This window comes from Mixophyes fleayi, chromosome 8 (genome assembly GCF_038048845.1).
Source record: "Mixophyes fleayi isolate aMixFle1 chromosome 8, aMixFle1.hap1, whole genome shotgun sequence".
Classification (NCBI taxonomy): Eukaryota; Metazoa; Chordata; class Amphibia; order Anura; family Limnodynastidae; genus Mixophyes; species Mixophyes fleayi.
This window is the reverse complement of record NC_134409.1, coordinates 133,014,709-133,033,134: the sequence shown is the minus strand read 5'-3', so window position 1 is coordinate 133,033,134 and position 18,426 is coordinate 133,014,709. Positions and strand designations below refer to the sequence as shown.

The window sequence follows — 18,426 nt, the reverse complement described above, 5'->3', positions numbered from 1 at the left end:
GCATTAAATATTCATTCTGAAGCACTTCTTTTTAAATAATTCATTTATTTTTGTAGTGCTGCAATGCATTTTCTTTCCATTTACACAAAGTCTTAACACTGTGCTATCAACATTTTGCTCCATTGTCATTTACTCCCGTGGATAAATGATGATGAAAGCAGTAGGGCTCTTAATCAGCATTGCAATGCAGCAAACTGTGTTCCAAATGCAATTGTTTTGAATGTTCCAAGTGCAGGGCCAATTTGGATGAGATCCGGGCCCTTGTTAAATGAGGTCGACGGCGGTCATCACTACATTTTCCAACGCGACCTATAATAATCCTATTGATTGTAAGATTATCTCACTCACTTGGGGGGCAGTATCGGACTAACTGCCCAAAATCAACTCACAGTGTGTGTGTCATCATCAGCTATTTATATAGCGTTACTAATTCTGCAGCGCTGTACAGAGAACTCACATCACATCAGTCCCTGCCCCATTGAAGCTTACAGTCTAAAGTCCCTAGCACACAAAGAGACTAAGGGCAATTTGATAGCAGCCAATTAACCTACCAGTGTGTTTTTGGAGTGTGGGAGGAAATCGGAGCACCCGGAGGAAACCCACACAAACACAGGGAGAACATACAAACTCCATACAGATAAGGCCATGGTTGGGAATCAAATTCAGGACCCCAGTGCTGTGAGGCAGAAGTGCTAACCATGGAATATGCAGCCAATTTCCACTGCATTGTACTCACATTGTAACACGGCAATCGGATCGAATCTGCACAATTTGTCCTTGCTTGTTTGCAGCCAATTTGCCCACAGATCCCTTTGAATTGGATCATTGTAATGTGTGTGTAACATTAAGCTGCTCAGTGCCAGTGTTATGACAGGATCAGTATCCAACGAGGCCACACACTTACGTGACCAAATTGGATGAGATCTGGTGGGATTGTGGCATATTAGTCGGAGTTTAACATGCCCGTACGCACAGGCTGATAATGGGCATCCACAGCAATCGTCTGACCATATTTAACTACGTAGCTGTTAACGATCAATCTACTTTGATCTGATTATTATCGACAATTATAATATTTTATGACCACACACAACAATTTTGGGCGAATTTTTTTCCATATTGGCTGCAATATCATTTGTGGCCAGAATTAGAATACAATAGCGGAAAAACCAATCAATTCACCAATACCTTACCAGCAAGAATCAAGGATACTTTATTCCGAAGAAACCTCCTTGGACAATTTTAAGCTCATAAAAGTACATTTATAATGTTGAAGTGCACTATTATTATCTTTCATCCACGGAGGGGGGGGGGGGGGTGTTCTCTATTCAGTAGACATGGGGGTATATTTACTAAACTGCGGGTTTGAAAAAGTGGAGATGTTGCCTATAGCAACCAATCAGATTCTAGCTGTCATTTATTTAGTACATTCTACAAAATGACAGCTAGAATCTGGTTGGTTGCTATAGGCAACATCTCCACTTTTTCAAACTCGCAGTTTAGTAAATATACCCCATGGACTTTCTTCCATCAGATAGTAAAAACCTATAGAAAGTCTGTGGATACATTCAATCAAGACAATGATAATCATTATAGGGAAATCAAACTTAGAATGCAGTGTGCTTTTATTTTTAATTCAGAAAAGCAGTATGAGCCTATTTTTTGCCAATATACTAGATGTGTATCAGCAGGGGGTCTGACAGTCCCACAGACAAAACTAATCAACGTTAAAATAATCAGCGCTCAGTAATACACATCAACATTTTAAAGATAAGTCAGTTTTATATCAGCACTCTTTAATAAAGAATTAAAACCCATACGTATAACTTACAACTCGCATTCGGATATAGATAGATTTTAATATGAGTCCAATCCAAATTAAAACAGCCATTAATTATATGGCATGATAAATATATCAAACGCAGTTTTCAGTTGTTTTATTTGGGAGACAAAATTATCTCCTCATCCCCGATCTCCAGTTACAGATCAAAAGACTTTACTAGAAAATTAAATAGATTTAATAAAAATTTAATAAAAATGTATGTTATAAATAACAATTTGCAGCAAATTTTAAATTAGGTTTTCTGTATCCAATTAGATAGAAATGAAATCATACAAAAATATGAAATTCCTGATACTACTATTTACAGGTCAAATATACTTTAATTATACACAATAAGCATATTTTCATTGCTATGGAGTCATAAGCATGGTCATTTCAAAGCAAGCATTGATAAACACTGTAGATTGTTGATAAGCAGCTGACAGGAAGGAGGGTTCATTGTATCCATGACAACAGACTCACCCAATGACCCAGCATGAAGCACAGAGCATGAATGAATGAGGATGAAATAAGCTATCTGATTGGCTCGTCTCCAAAACTCCAAAAAACTATACAAATCATTGTTATTTCATGGCTTATGCCAAGAAATCCTCAGGCAATTGGGCTTATTTAGACTTATGCGGCTGTCACCCAGTTTGGTTGCAGGAAACTGCAAAAACATAAATATCTTAGCAGTTGAGTTTTTAAGTGTGTATTTTGCATTGCACTCATCTTAAGATACATGCAACTTAAAATCCAGTGTATACATGTGGCTGCAGCAAAGATAGAGAGTACAGAGCAAAGATATGCCAGTCATCATCATCAACATATCATCGTAGATTCGGTACCCAAATACATAACCAACACCAGTGCTATTGCCACACTTGCCAACCTTTGAACATTGAATTCCGGGAGATCCCAGGCAGGGGTCGTGGTTGGAGGGTGGGAGGGGCGAGGCGTGGTCAATCGCGTCATTTTGGTCCTACCCTGGCGACAAAAACGTCATTTTGTCATGGGGACGGGGCTAAAATGACGCATCATTTTGGCCATCAAATAGCAGTATGCGGGATACTTGCCTGCTCTCCCGGGAGTCCGGGAGACCTATCCAGATTTCAGGAGTCTCCTGGACATTCCGAGAGTTGGCAAGTATGGCTATTGCTCCTCGCAGGTTGGGGTCCCCCTATCATAATGGGAACCAGTCCCACCCTGCTCAGCACAAGCTGGAACCCAGAGAGAGGTCCCAAAAAATAAAAAGAGTACGCAGCCTCTGCTATGTGGGAACTATATGTCCCAGCAAGCCCTGGCAGCTATTGGCTATTTGGATATTTGTTCATGCTGGTGTTTGTGAAATTACCTGTATATCCATGGCTGCTTTTGGAAGAGGCAGTTCCATGGGAGCTTAAAGAGAACATAAAATACAAAAGAGGCACAAACAGGTTTAAAATAATTTAATTTAATTGAAATAAACACCACTATAGTCCAAAGGAAACTTCATCATCAACGTAGTACAATTGGAAAAGAAATGACCTGTATGGTGCACGTAACTGGACGTAACTGTTCCTTACGGACATTTACAGGAAAACTGCGTTTGACGTGTAATTCCCCCATTGTTAAACTCTACACTGGCTGTACTAATGTTAGTTCCACCCCTGTAAACTCCTAATTATATAAGTCTCTTTAAAAGACTAATTAAAGTTGACTTGATATCTACATTCATTGTAGGCAACCATTTTGTGGGCTCTGGGCCAGAGCAAGCCACGGGGCCACTCATTCAGCGTTTTAGATGCCCACTAACCATTGGTGCCCTAGGCAACCCTGTGCGGGCTGCACCAGTAGGCAGCCTGCCAGTTTGCTTGGCAACAAGTGACATCACTAAGGCACAACCTGACTTACACACACTGTGCATAGTTGTCAACTATCCCTAATTTCCAGGGACAGTCCCAGCTTTTAAAGAATTGCCCCTATTTTTCAATACTGACCAAATACAGAATGCAATTATTTTTCTGCATGTTAGATGCTATTCTTACCATCCATTAGCAGTCTATTGGCTTTATGGGTTATTATTTATTGAAGGGAAGTCTTTAAAATGCAACACAGCACGGTGTAATCAGATTCATTATACACCCCATGATGGGGATTGTAGTGTTAACAGGTCCTGAGACAGAATCCTGCATGACTGCCCGTAGAGTGACTGGCTCAGCCCGAAATAAATGTACTTTTTGCTTAGAGTTTCCTGTTGGTTATATCAACATGTGTTATTTATAGAGGTTGTTTTTCTTGTTGGGAGACCTTTTTGAGCCTTAAAAATATCTGTTCTGCCAAAAGACTAGAGTGTATGTTTACGTAACCCACACAAGGAAATCTAAACGCAATTAAGGAATCTTGCGTAGTTTATGTTACCAGTTCTGTAGCGGAAAGGAAATGTTTTATAAACTATTCCATTAGTTATCATCTTATCAGGACTGTGTACACTAGGCTCAGCTTTGGGGGTCGTGCAGCAATGGAGCTGTTCATTTCATTTTATTTTTTTATTCCTTTTAAAATCCTTTTTTAAGACCTTGAGGTAGATTTATCAAATCTTCCAAAAAGTTAAAGTTGCCCGTACCAACCAATCAGATTCTAGCTATCATTCTCTAGAATATATTAGGTAAATGATAGCTAAAATCTGATTGGCTGCTACGGGTAACACCTCCATTTTTCCTTTTTAGGATTTTCAGATCTACCCGTGAGGTCACGGGGTGCGGATGTTGAACTTTTGCGACTGAATTGCAGAAAGGTATTGTCCTGGCCCTACCTTGTGGCATACTTGCCAACATTGTCAAGGACTCCTCCGGGAGATCAGTGGGAGGTGGGCGTGTTCGGTTTCTGGCCAATTACAACAGGGGGTGGCGCCACGATGAAGCGCAATTCACATCCTAAAACCCACCCCCCGCCACTTTACTATTGTGGTGATTAGGAACCAGAAATTTGTGAGTCTCCCAGACATTACGGGAGAGCAGGCAACTATGCCTTGTGGTGGAGGGGTAACTATCAGGTGGAGCGGCCAGGATCCTTGGAAGAGTCATCATAACACCTTGCGACTGTGTTCTTCACCTAGTGCGAATATTAGCATCCACCTGGTGAACTGTAAATCCGGATAACCTGTACTGTCGTTAGATGATAAACTTGCGTTTTGGTTGCAACAATCTGCAATCTGGTGATTTCCGAGAACCCATTAGGACGCACAGTCCTCATACTACCCCAAAATCATCATCCTCATCATCATTTATATAGCGCCACTTAATCCTGCAGTGCTGTACAGAGAACTCACTCACATCAGTCACTGCCCCATTGGAGCTTACACTCTAAAGTCCCTAACACACACACACACAAACAAATACAGACAGACAGAGAGACAGACTAGGGTCAATTTTGATAGCAACCAATTAACCTACTAGTACGTTTTTGGAGTGTGGGAGGAAACCCAAGCACCCGGAGGAAACCCACGCAAACACGGGGAGAACATACAAACTCCACACAGATAAGGCCATGGTTGGGAATTGAACTCATGACCCCAGCGCTGTGAGGCTGAAGTGATAACCACTGAGCCACCATGCTGCCCAAAATGCTTCTGATGTATATGAAAGTATTGATCAACTAGAGGAACATATTTAAAAATTAGTGCACAGGTAACTGCACAATCTTGCTGTAATTCGTGGCAACCAATCAGATGATTTTATGATTTATTTAATTTTACTCAAAAACGTCAGATAAGATCTCCTTTGTGCGCCATTACCCGTGCACCAGTATTCACAAATGTTTTCCACTGTTTAAAAAAATAAATAAATAAATATATACATATATATATATATATATATATATATATATATATATATATATATATCTATATACAGTGAGAATTCAGGGCTCAAAGTCAAATGAAATCTCCTTGAAAGCTTATTTTCGTAGACATTGGTTTCTGATTCTCCACAGATAATGATATTTAATTGCCCTTCAAAATAAGACTGAATCTCAAGATGTTAATTAGAGATGTAGTTACGGTGAATTAAACACACTGCTCCGGGCAAAACTGTATCATATTTTATGAACTAATCTCAATTATTTTAATAATAGACACAGTGTAATAGATTTTATGTAAGTACTTAGCACCTGTACAGGTGAAAGCTTGCCAAGTAATCATAAGATCTAGAGGGGCTAATGAGTTTATAGATAGGTTGCTTTGAAATATATAGGGACAAAGAAACAGGGTGTTTAGATTAGATGTGGCTGAAAGGTCGATAGTGATTTACCCGTATAATAATAGGCATCCGTTGGTAGATCATAAGATCAGTGTCTGTGACAGTCAGTCAGTAGTACGTTCCTACTTTAGGGAGTAGGGGATCGACTCATCAGTCTCTGCCGCATTGGAGCTTACAATCTAAATTCCCTATCACACAGACACAGAGTCCATTTAGCCAGAAGTCAGTTAACCTATCACTATGTTTTTGGAATGTAAGAGGAAACCGGAGCACCAGGAGGAAACCCACGCAAACACGGGGAGAACATACAAATTAGTGTCCTGGTCAGAATTAAACTCATGACCCCAGCGCAATGAAACCGTCATGCTAACCACTGTGCTACCTGTATTTTTTATATTTGTAATATATGTATTAGCTGCATATATATGATTTGCTGACTGCCTGCTTCCGATTAGCAATCAGCTTCTAGTTGGCTGCTTTGCAAAACTTCCTGACACCATGTAATGCAAGTTCTCTGGTCAATACGATTGTTTTCAAGACTCTTCTGCAATTGTATTAAATGACTGTCTTATATGTAAAATAACATTTAAGGTTGATAAAAGTTATTATTTGATATATTTAATTTGTTTCATTCATAATTATATGTTGTAATTAGAGATGTTCACTGACTCCCGTGTTCTGGTTTTGGTTTTGGATCTGGATTAACTTCGTGTTTTGGTTTTGGTTTTGGCAAAATCGCCCTTGCGTGTTTTGGTTTTTGATCCCGATTCTTTTTTCTAAAATTCCTATTTTTTTTTGCTAAAATCACATATTTTTGCATTATTTCTCCCCCTACATTTATTATTAACCTCAATAACACTAATTTCAAGTCATTTGCAATCAATTTTGACCACCTCACAGGTCACATTATTATTTTCATACACTTTCAAACTAAGACTGCAGCAACCTGGCTGGATGGTAAGCGACAGAGCAACGACTCAAACACACAGCAGTTCCTAGCACATCTAGCAAACATTATCACACAGCAGTGGCAGAAAAGAAAAGTGGTGCAATTAGCAATGGAGCAATGGAGCTCTCCTCTTTGTATGTTATCTAAATAATACAGTACAACGTGACTGCACATTTAGAAGACCAAGCCTGCCAGACCCATTATTTGTATTTCAGCAATGACAATTAGCAATGGAGCAATGGAGCTCTCCTGAATGTCACTGTAGACTTTGAAGAACACTGCTACCCCTCCTCTTTCTATTCTACCTATGACACTGCCCAACTGCAGTAGAGACTGCCAAGAACTGTGCTACCCCTTCTGTGTCCCTCTGTGAAATGGCGCTGGATCGCCGTGGAGGGCGGTACTTATAGAATCCAAAGGTCGTGAGATCCAACGACGTAACAATGACGTTTTGCCTCATTTTCAATTCCGAGGGCGCGCAAAAGTACCGAGCCGACTCGGATCTGCTAAGTTCTGGTGTGTTCGGTTCTCGGGGAACCGAGCCAGAGCATATCTCTAGTTGTAATATATTCTTAATTATACTGTGGCTGATTTTACCAATATCTAGATTAGTTTGTTCCTTTAGGGTTGACATAGGTTAGCGAGGTTTGTGTTGCCCGGAAATATGAGGGTGGTAGATCACCCTGCAACGAGAGCCCAAGGCACTAACCCTCCCTGCCTTATATCCTAACTGTAAGCTATATTAGTGTGTAGCAGAGCTTTCCCCGTCACATGCTGTTATCTGAGCCTGGTGTAACTGAATAACTATTACAGTGTGTGTATCAGCCATGTAAACACAGTCCGGCTATTCCCCGCCAGGTCTTGCAGCTGCTGCTGTGAGGTTGTCTCCTTCTATTGATCACAGTTCCCTAAATAGGGATGTTAGACAAGCAGTTCCCTTATCCCCAGAGGCCGGCTGCAGACCTGGGGGGGACTGCTGAAGAATACTGCACCTTTATGTGTGGTAAGCTGAACATTCCTGTTAATTGTCCATGTATCTGTTGCTGAAGAGAAGCTGTATTTATGTTTTAGCTGCTGATTTGAAGCCGTGTTCTGCCAATGAGGGGCCTTCAGACGTCCTGTTACAGTGCGGGAATTTTATTTTTAAATGTTTTGAAAATACGATGTGTGAAAGGGACAAATAGCAATTTGGTTAATGTGTTTACCTTGTGATAATACATAGTATCTGATCACTAATATACTTTTGAACTCAACCTGATTTGCTGTAATGTGAAACTTTCGAGCCTTTCAGACTTTTTAGTTTTGATATTTTCTTGACTGAAGAGAAGGTCCTTTCCCTACTGTTTTGCATAAATTAATCTAAAATATTGCTTTATTTTTAAAAAAAAAATAAAAAAAAATTAATGGCTAATCCCACCCAACATCTTAGCCCAAAATAAGATTTTAATTTTGAATGTAATTAGGTAGATTCAGAAAACCTTCTAAAAAGATAAAGTGGAGTTGTTGCCCATAGCAGCCAATCAGATTCTAGCTATAATTTTTTCGAATGTACTAGATAAATGATAGCTAGAATCTGATTGGTTGCTATGGGTAATACCTCCACCTTTTCTTTTTAGAAGGTTTACTAAATCTACCCCAAAATCTAGTGCTCAATGGACCTTGTGATGGGGCAATACCTGTTTTATTTAAAGCTCTGACCAGGTAATGATCCCACCTTTCCAGCAAACTTATAGGGAGTTGTCAAAGCCCCTCCCTCAAAAACTTGTCATTGACATACCGTTAGGATCTCCGGCTCTGACCTTTGGAGGGATCGGGAAACCCTCAGTACCTCCAGATTCACCAAGCACCAGTAAAACTTACCAGTTTTTTTGAGTGCAGTTAACCTTTAACTCCACATTTTTGCATTATATACCCATAATTGTCACAGGAATTAACTCAGAGATTAATAGTCCACCAGGGACCCCCATCAGATTGCAGATTAAGTACAACCAAGTTTAATGCTTTAAACAATGTTGTTGTACAGCTAAAAAACCCAATATGTCACCATGATGAATGAATTCAGCTGTTCCAAATTGATTATTTAAAAAGCACTGAAAAATATCCTGGTTCTTGTCCTTCTTCCTTTCCAATAAAATATATAACACATCCCAATTTCAGCGGGATAGTCCCAATTTGTGGACTGAAAGGGGGCGGGGTTATAGGAAAGTGGGCAGGGCTTCACCAGAAAGTGGGAGTGGTTGGCCAGAGGATGGACAAGCTTGGGTGAATTATTAACAACTAGAAAACAGGAGCTGACAATTATTGTGCCGGATGCTGTATACTAGAGTATCAATTACAGTACTAGGAAAATTCGGCACAAAACCCCAGGAAGAATCATAATATATCTCAGACTTGTCAATAGTATCATTATTCTTGTGACTGCTGCAAGATTATTTGTTTTTGTATATTGGCTATAACAGTCTTTTAGAGGATAACTATCACAAAATTGAAAACCGAATTGAAGCTTTATTATAGCAAAATAATATTTCTTTTGGAATCTGGGCAGTTTTTAATATATCAAGAGGAAGGAAGATATTAAATCAGAGATTGCTATAAACTGCCGTATTGGTGATGTCACCTTTAGAACTCTGAATAATCCGTTTGCCGTTTGATTGTTGCGTTCTAAAGTTCTAAAGGCAGTTCTGTGATTATAGGAGTGAATGGCAAGGTCTGAGATATATTATTTTTCTATAATAAAGCTACTAGTATTTTTTATTTTGAAAAAGCTGTTCTTTAATTATTAGAGGACACGAGTCTATTGTCCACAAGTGGTGCAGGGTTTCACCCTTTTATTTACAGAAGGAGAGAAGTTCTGTAAATATTGTACTATTATTTATTTATACTAACTTTTACACATTGTTATTGTTTTATCTGTAAATTATTATATTATATCCGTTGTGTTACTTTATTCTGTAAACTATATAGTTGCACATCTCAATGGCTTTTAAAGCTCTTGAAACAGATAGTTATTTTTTTTTTAAATAAATAACAATTGGCTTTTCTTTAACTCAGTATCCCTATTAAGATACCTATAGCTAACATAGTCCTTAATGAGGCATGCATAGCATGTAGCTAGCCATTTCTATTTGTACAGAAATCATTTTGTCATTGTGATCCGTTATAATTAATAACTTTTACCAAACTGCAGTTTGCACATTAATGGTGTCTTTGGGGGATATTTACTAAACTGCCGGTTTGAAAAAGTGGAGATGTTGTCTATAGCAACCAATCAGATTCTAGCTGTCATTTATTTAGTACATTCTACAAAATGACAGCTAGAATCTGATTTGCTGCTATAGACAACATCTCCACTTTTTCAGACCCGCAGTTTAGTAAATATATCCCTTTGTCATCTACACAGAAGGACACAACACTGTCACGTTCTTCATATATATCTGCAAAACGGGATTTCACACCCTCTTGAGACTCCTGTACTACACGTTTAAACATACAAGGTGCCGGGCGTATACGCAGAAATGTGTCTGGTGGGTGGACAGTCGTTGATGGTCCCTCCCCCAAGTTTTGTTATATGGCCAGGTGATGCCGTGTTCTGTCACTAGTCCATAACAGGTGCTAACCATAGCTTCCCCTTTATATAAGGTATTATAGTATCATCATCATCATCATCATCATTTATTTATATAGCGCCACTAATTCCGCAGCGCTGTACAGAGAACTCACTCACATCAGTCCCTGTCCCTTTGGGGCTTACAGTCTAAATTCCCTAACACACACACAGACAGACACACACAGACTAGGGTCAATTTGTTAGCAGCCAATTAACCTACCAGTATGTTTTTGGAGTGTGGGAGGAAACCGGAGCACCCAGAGGAAACCCACGCAAACACGGGGAGAACATACAAACTCCTCACAGATAAGGCCATGGTCGGGAATTGAACTCATGACCCCAGTGCTGTGAGGCAGAAGTGCTAACCACTTAGCCACCGTATGTATATATATATATATAGTATATATTTTGTATTTGGTAAGTTATATAATTATATTGCGAATGTTATTATTAGTTCTTTCACTTAAAGCTTCTTTGCTGGTTGTTTTATATATGTGTGTGTGTTATACCACAAGTAATGCTAATTATCATGCTGATTTTTCCCCAGATTGACGTCAGAACACCTTTAATCTCTCGCCTATCCTGTAAATAATTTGAACTGGTTGAAATCTTTACCTACGAAGCGTAACTAGCTGGGGCGTCCATTATTAGCCGCCATGGAGACGGACTTTGATTATAAAAAGAGGCAGCAGCATGGTAATAATCTGCTGGAACATATTAACAGGATGCGCGGATCAGCGGAGCTCATTGACATAGTCCTGGTGGCCGAGGGACGGAGGTTTCCATGTCACCGTGTGGTTCTGGCCTCCTTCAGTCCGTACTTCAGGGCAATGTTCACCTGTGGTTTGGTGGAATGTAACCAAACAGAGGTGACCCTCCATGACGTAACCGCTGAGAGTGTCTCTATCATCTTGGAATATGTGTACACTTCACAACTCTACATCAACAACCTAACCGTCCAAGGGGTGGCCACGGCCGCCTACTTCATGCAGATGGACGACATTTTTAAAGTGTGTCAGACGTACATGATGGACCACATGGATGCCTCAAACTGTCTCGGCATCTATTATTTTGCTAAGCAGATCAGTGCCGATGACTTAGAGGAGAAGTCCAAAAAATATTTATACAACCACTTCAGTGAAGTCGGCCTACACGAAGAAATACTGGAGGTTGATTATCAGCAGTTGACGACAATGATCGTGTCGGATGACCTCAACGTTTCGAGGGAGGAGAGCATCCTGGAGCTGGTTCTGCGATGGGTGAACCACGACAAGAGTCTACGATCCCAGCACCTTATGGATCTCCTGAAACAAGTCAGATTACCACTGGTGAACCCATCTTTCCTCCGGGAAGCTAGGAAGAGGAATACCGTGCTCTTGTGTAACGCTCCGTGCTACGACATGGTCGAACAGGCCCTAGAAACCATTGAGAAATCCACTCAGGTATCTCTAACGCTCCGGTATGGAATGGAGACCACAAGTCTTCTCCTTTGTCTGGGGAATAACGCTATGGGCATCAGGTCTAAATATGGAAGTTACGGAGATTCCAGCTTCTGCTTTGCTCCTACAACTGGAAAAATCTGTTATATGCCGTCTCCGAAACAAGGGGAAGTTTTGGGCTCAGTCTCCACCGGCGTGGTTACAGAAAATAATGATATCATTTTGGCCGGTGAAGCGACAGTTGTCAAGTTGTCCAGACAAAAGAATAAGTGTGTTGAGATTTGCAGGTCAGTTGGTTTTTACTAAAACTGGTGTATAGTATCAACATAGTTCTCGAGGCACATTGTTCAAACATGGTGCAAAATCTAAAATGTGAAAATGATGTAGAATAGAAAATCCCTCTGGGAGCATTTGGACAATGCATACGACTGATAGATAATAGTATCATTTTGTCACATACGAGACAATCCATAATGAGATAAGTCAGGTGCCAAATGATGCCTAAGTAGATTTATCAAGTGGAGTTGTTGTCTATGACAACCAATCAGATTCTAGCTGTCATGCTCTAGAATGTACTAGATAGATGATAGCTAGCATTTGATTGGTTGCTATGGGCAACACCTCCACTTTTCCTTTTTAGAAGTCTTGAGTCATCTCCCCAATATATATACATAAGGTATAGAGAGGGTGGCTATGATACCAACATTGGTGGAAACTTCTTGTTAGTCCTTTTAAATGAGGTATGAACCCAACTGGAATAATATCCCAATTTGCACAGACATTTAGTAAATGACTGGACATTAGATGTTTTATTGCATTAACAACTTTGTGGCTATGATAAAAACCCATAACACACTACACATCACTACAGATGACTAATTTAGGACTCTCAAGCTGTACCCTATAATCAAATATGATGAAGAAATAAACTAAATCCTTCTACCAGGTGGGTTACACTGAGAAAAAAATTGGGTAATATAGACTGAACAGCAACAGAGACAGCGACTGAAGTTATAAAAACACACTAGTCAAAACAACAAGGGTGAGGTGTATCATAAGGACTGACCAGTGATGTCACTGGCTCCTAAAGAGGTGATAGGCTAGATTGTTATGAACTGTAGTTCAGCTCTCAAAATGGCTGCCTCCTATGCGTGTAGGATGCATTCTCATCAATATTCTATCAATGTTTACAAAATGGCTGCCTCCGCTGTGTGTAGACTTCAGTCTCATGAAAATGCTGCCCAATCACAAAATGGCCATCTCCACTGTGTTGCGAAGGCTGCATTATCATGAATATTCTGTCCATTCACAAAATGGCTACCTCCGCTGTGTGTAGACTTCATTCTCATGAATAGTCTGTCCATTCACAATATGGCTGCCTCTGCTGGATGTAGGATGCATTCTCATCGATATTTTTTTTCTTCAGAAAATGGCTGCCTCCGCTGTGTTAAACAGACGGGTGCGTTTTAAATCACAGACTAAAGAGAGCTCCCCTAATTATACTCTGCATGCACGTTTTACACATGAACATAGTTTGCTTCTGTCTGTATTATATGAAACTGACAATTCCTGTCTGTACTGATTTACTGTAGAGATTCATTTAAATAACAGGATATTAAGCAGAGGCAGATTAAGATTAAAGTCTGCTCTGTTAAGGGGATGATGTCTACTCTGTTTTTAAGTAGGGTTTATTTTTTTATTTTAATATCCTACTTTTATTCTTAATGCACAAAAAATTATTAAAAATGAGCATTTTTCCAGCAGAAACCCATCTAGTACTGAGGTGCTATGAATGTACTTATGTAAACAATATTGATCTCTTACGCTCTCCTCATTGTCCAGGTATCACAATCGCAGGAATTACTGTTGGGAGAAGCTGTGTAGCGCAGAGTATCGAGAACTGTACACTATGGGCAGTGTACATAACGACCTCTATCTGATTGGCGGTCAGATGAAGCTGAAGAACCAGTATGTCATTACCAACTGCGTTGACAAGTATTTTGTGGACAACGACAGCTGGAGGAGCGTGTCGCCGCTGCCGTTTCCACTAGCCTGCCATGTCTCGGTCACGCTCAACAACAAGCTCTATGTGATGGGCGGCTGGACACCACAGGTTGGTGGGAAAACAAATGGAGTTTAATGTAGATACATAAATAATCATTAGTTTGCAAACGTACATTAACCCCATCAATGTCAATGTTTAGCGCCTGCTGATGGCGGTTAGTCCCCGTTTGCTGTAGATCCAGAAGAAGGGTTAGAAGTTCAGTTGACGCCTCTCCATGCAGTTACATACTACACTACGTCAACACTCCAACATAGCGTTAATGTAGCAACGTGTTCCATAGGCTTGTGTGCCGTGACGACATGAGGTCATCCACATAGGGCTCTGTGGCTGGATCCCTTGTAAATAACTTATTGTAATAATATATTTAAATTATTAGCACAGTGTGCCAATTTATATCGTTTAAAATGTACTGATTTTTGATACTCTGTATTGGAAATGTACTTATCTTATTATATCGTGTGGCACTTTGTATAGGAAATGCCTTAATTTCTGAGGTATTAATTTGTATCTTCTGATGTCATGATTGGATTTGTATAACTTTTCTAAAGAAAGTCCCTCATGTTAATTAGACATTTTCATCTCAGTGGCCAACACGTTTGTTTAGCCTGTATACACAGCAGGGGGGCCTCTGCCTCTCTGTCTGTGTGGCTTGTATCCTGCATCTTAGATCCTATCCGAATAATGCACACAGAAGATTTTGGAATATAACAGATTAGTGTAAATTTTGTTAACCATGTTTTGGGGAAACATATTGCATCCTGATCCTAAAAATAACTCAGACTTCTTGGGGCCAGCAAAGAGTTCAGAGGGCTGGCTTACCCCCTGTTAGGCTGTGTCCAAAACTGTATAAAACAGCACTGGTTTGTAATGAAATGTATCATTATTGTTCCATCTGACTTTCTGATCACTGTTACCTTCAACCAGTGTGAACTGTCCTTGTCAGGACACTTGAGCTAAATAAACATCACTTGCTTCAAGATCCTGCTTATACAACTTCTTCCCTGCTGTATTTCCTGTGACCTACAGATTAGACTCAAATCTAATCCGTTTCTGGCTGTTCTGAGGTTTGGACCCAGTTTTCCAGTACCACCGCTCTGCCCGCTACCCAGCAGCTCTGGCCAGTGTGACAGGCCAGGGGGGATCCATCCACAGCAACCCTGATCTATAGGAAGAGGTCAGGGGTACCAGCTCAGGTACACCAGGAAGGGGGTACACTAGCAGCGACAGTTACCCAGAAGGAACACGGTGCTTAATGCCGGTAAGGAGTCCAGTGGTGGCAGCATTGTAAGCCCCTCCTACTGCGTTTGGGATAAAGAAAGGGAATGGTGGCAAAGTAAGCCCAGCCGGCTCCCAGCAACAACAGACAGGGTGGCATAGGCGGTCCATCCTGTCACAGGCTCTATTTAGTGATGGGCAAATAAACTGTTGTTTTCAACGGAGAGAGGGCTTCACCCTAATTATCAAAGGGTTCCCCACCGATTAAAAGATTTGCCGTATCTTGACGTTGAAAGATCCCCTTTATATACCTGAACGTTTTTTATTTCTCCTTACAAGACAAGTTTGGGTAACTCTTCAGTCTGTAATTAATATTCCATTGAAGCTTCCATTATCTTTGAACACAATGCCCATTTATATGAAAATCTTAAGTCTTTGTTTAAACTGACGACATAATATTCCGCTGGAGCCAAGTTGTAATACAATGTACAGAGCTTGTAAAGCTCAACAAGACTTTGCCATTAGTACAGCAGCTCTCCGAAAACCTATGAATCAAACTCCTGTCACTTCCAGAACTGTATGCAAACAGAGTATAACTTCCAGAGGAAAGATATAACGCTTTAATGTAAAGTAAAAAGCAGGTCTGGCTGTATCCCAGTGTTTCTGTTACAACGGCGCTGAGATTTAGCAGGTGAAAACTTTATCCTCGCATATAAATATTAGAGATGCTCACTGACCCCCGTGAACTGGTTTTGGTTTTGGATCTGGATTAGCTTTGTGTTTTGGTTTTGGTTTTGGCAAAACCACCCTCGTGTGTTTGGATTTTGGTTTTGGATTTTTTAGAAAAAGTCCTAAAATATGCTAAAATCACATATTGTTGCTCTTTTTTTGTTCCTACATTATTATTAACCTCAATAAAACTAATTTCAAGTCATTTGCAGTCAATTTTGACCACCTCTCAGATCACAATATTATTTTCATACACTTTCGGACAAATACTGCAGCGACCTGGCTGGATGGTGAGCGACAGAGCAATGACACAAACACACGGCAGTTCCTAGCACATCTAGGGCACATTGGCACACAGCAGTGGCAGAAAAGATAAATGGGGGTCCGCCCTCCCTCCCACCCACCGTTATGTTGGATCTTAAAAAGGAATCCAAAACTTGCGAGATCCGACGACGTCACAATGACGTTTTTTTCTCGTTTTCAAATCCGAAAAAGCACGAAGGGCTCGGTACTCGGATCCCCTAAGTTCGGGTATATTCGGTTCTCGGGAAACCGAACATAAGCATCTCTAATAAATATTCTTGCAACATGTGCTGGATCCCAGCTTCCAAGACTGGTACCACTCCAATGGCCGTGGTGTAATCGGACCAGGGCGAGCAAGGGTTAACCACCATTCCTTTTTTTGTTTGCCAAATTGAACCCAGTGCTAACCACTAAATTAAGAACAGGAGAAACCCACATTACATTGAGCCGTACCTGGTTCTAATCTTTTGTGTACTGACAACTGTATAGCACCATTACTACTACTCTGTGCTGTGACAACGCTATGGGGCAAATGTATCATAACCGGGCTTTGATCCCGGCAATAAGTAGTTTTTTTGTTTTGTAGATCATGGCAGCAATTAAGAATTGTTAATCACTGACATTTATCAAAACATATCACAGTGGCAGCTAAGGATGGCAACAACAGAACAACATGATTGGAGAAAAAATGCTATATTCTTGGAATAAAGCATTTTTAAATATTTAAACATGTTTACTTTTTTTTTAAACTTTTTTTTTAATCTTTTTTTTTTTTAAATTCTCACTGCGCAATTTTATGACAGCCACATGTGGGTCATCATCAGCCCAGGCGATATTCTTTTGATAATTTTCGGCAACAAGTTTTTTTTCCGTTTATTGCAAAGATAAGCAGCGATACAAAATCAGCCGCGATTCAGCCGCAATTTGAAGGATCCTTCAATTTTCTGATCGCTGCGTCGCAGCAGATATGGTGGATATCTGCTGCTTTGTATTCTATTTAGTTTGCTGACCAGTCCCCATAAAATAGTATGGGGACTGCTCCCTAACGCAATCTAACAAGTTCCGAAAAAGAGCAATTTTCGGGAACTTGTTATGTTAATGTACGCCAGTGCTGGCGTACATTGACGGAATTGAAAACTTCAATCCTTATCAATGCGATAAGGATTGAAAACTCTTTTTAATTTTAAGTGCTGGTTGGTAAATGTGCCCCGTAGTCTGTTATCGCCATCCTAAGATGTGCAAATATGCTGCAATATTTGTTCAATATCTTTAAGGCTGTCCCTGCGATGACTTTTCTCTACTGACGACTCCTGGTTCTGATCCGCAGCCTCTACTGCGAGTCAGGTCGTATCTGGATTAGACCGGCGCCTTTTAGCGCAGCTAAAAGATGGTCATTTTTTTATGCGTTTTCCACCACGGCTAAGAGGCACATTTATCATTTAACGTTGAAATAGAGAAATGGTTATCAATCCTTATCGGACGGATAAGTATTGATTAATTTCTCAAATTTATCAAAACCGGAGTACAGAAACAGCAGTCCCGATAATCTGCTGTTTCTGTGAAAAAAAAAATCATACTTACCTGCCTCTTCGGAAGCACTGTCTTCGGGTCTTCTCCTTACTCTTCAATTGCGCATGTCCAGTTCCAAGAACTGGACATGCGCACACAGATCCCCTCTCTGTCTCTGCAACGATAGTTGCAGAGCGCGCGCGCTGAGTGACAGGGAGGGATCATGTGATCCCTCCACACATGCGCTGTCCAGCTCTGCTCTCCGGAGCAGAGCTAACAGCATTAGATTTCCTCATGTACGCCAGCTTCAGCTGGCGTACATTAACATGACAAGTTCCCGAAAAAAATGTTTTTTCGGGACTTGTTAGATTGCGGCCAGGAGCAGTCACCATTCTGTTGAATGGTGACTGCTCCCAAAAATGAAGAGGAGTGCAAAGCAGCAGATATCATGGATATCTGCTGCGATGCCCCCTTAATAAATTTGTGGAGGACACTGTGGGACCTTAATTATCCGTTAAAAGCACTATCGTGCTTTATTAAATATGCCCCT

The 18,426-nt window shown here is 40.4% G+C and overlaps 1 protein-coding gene across 1 annotated transcript in view; it reads left to right on the top strand.

Annotated features, from left to right (window-relative positions):
- The first annotated feature begins 7,859 nt into the window (after positions 1-7,859).
- KBTBD12 (kelch repeat and BTB domain containing 12) overlaps positions 7,860-18,426 on the top strand; it is a 48,176-nt gene continuing 37,609 nt past the window's right edge. The window contains exons 1-3 of the mRNA XM_075183628.1: positions 7,860-8,012; positions 11,164-12,342; positions 13,898-14,168. Of these exons, the coding sequence (XP_075039729.1) occupies positions 11,273-12,342; positions 13,898-14,168 (1,341 nt within the window). The 5' untranslated portion in view covers positions 7,860-8,012; positions 11,164-11,272. The remainder of the gene's footprint in view (positions 8,013-11,163; positions 12,343-13,897; positions 14,169-18,426) is intronic.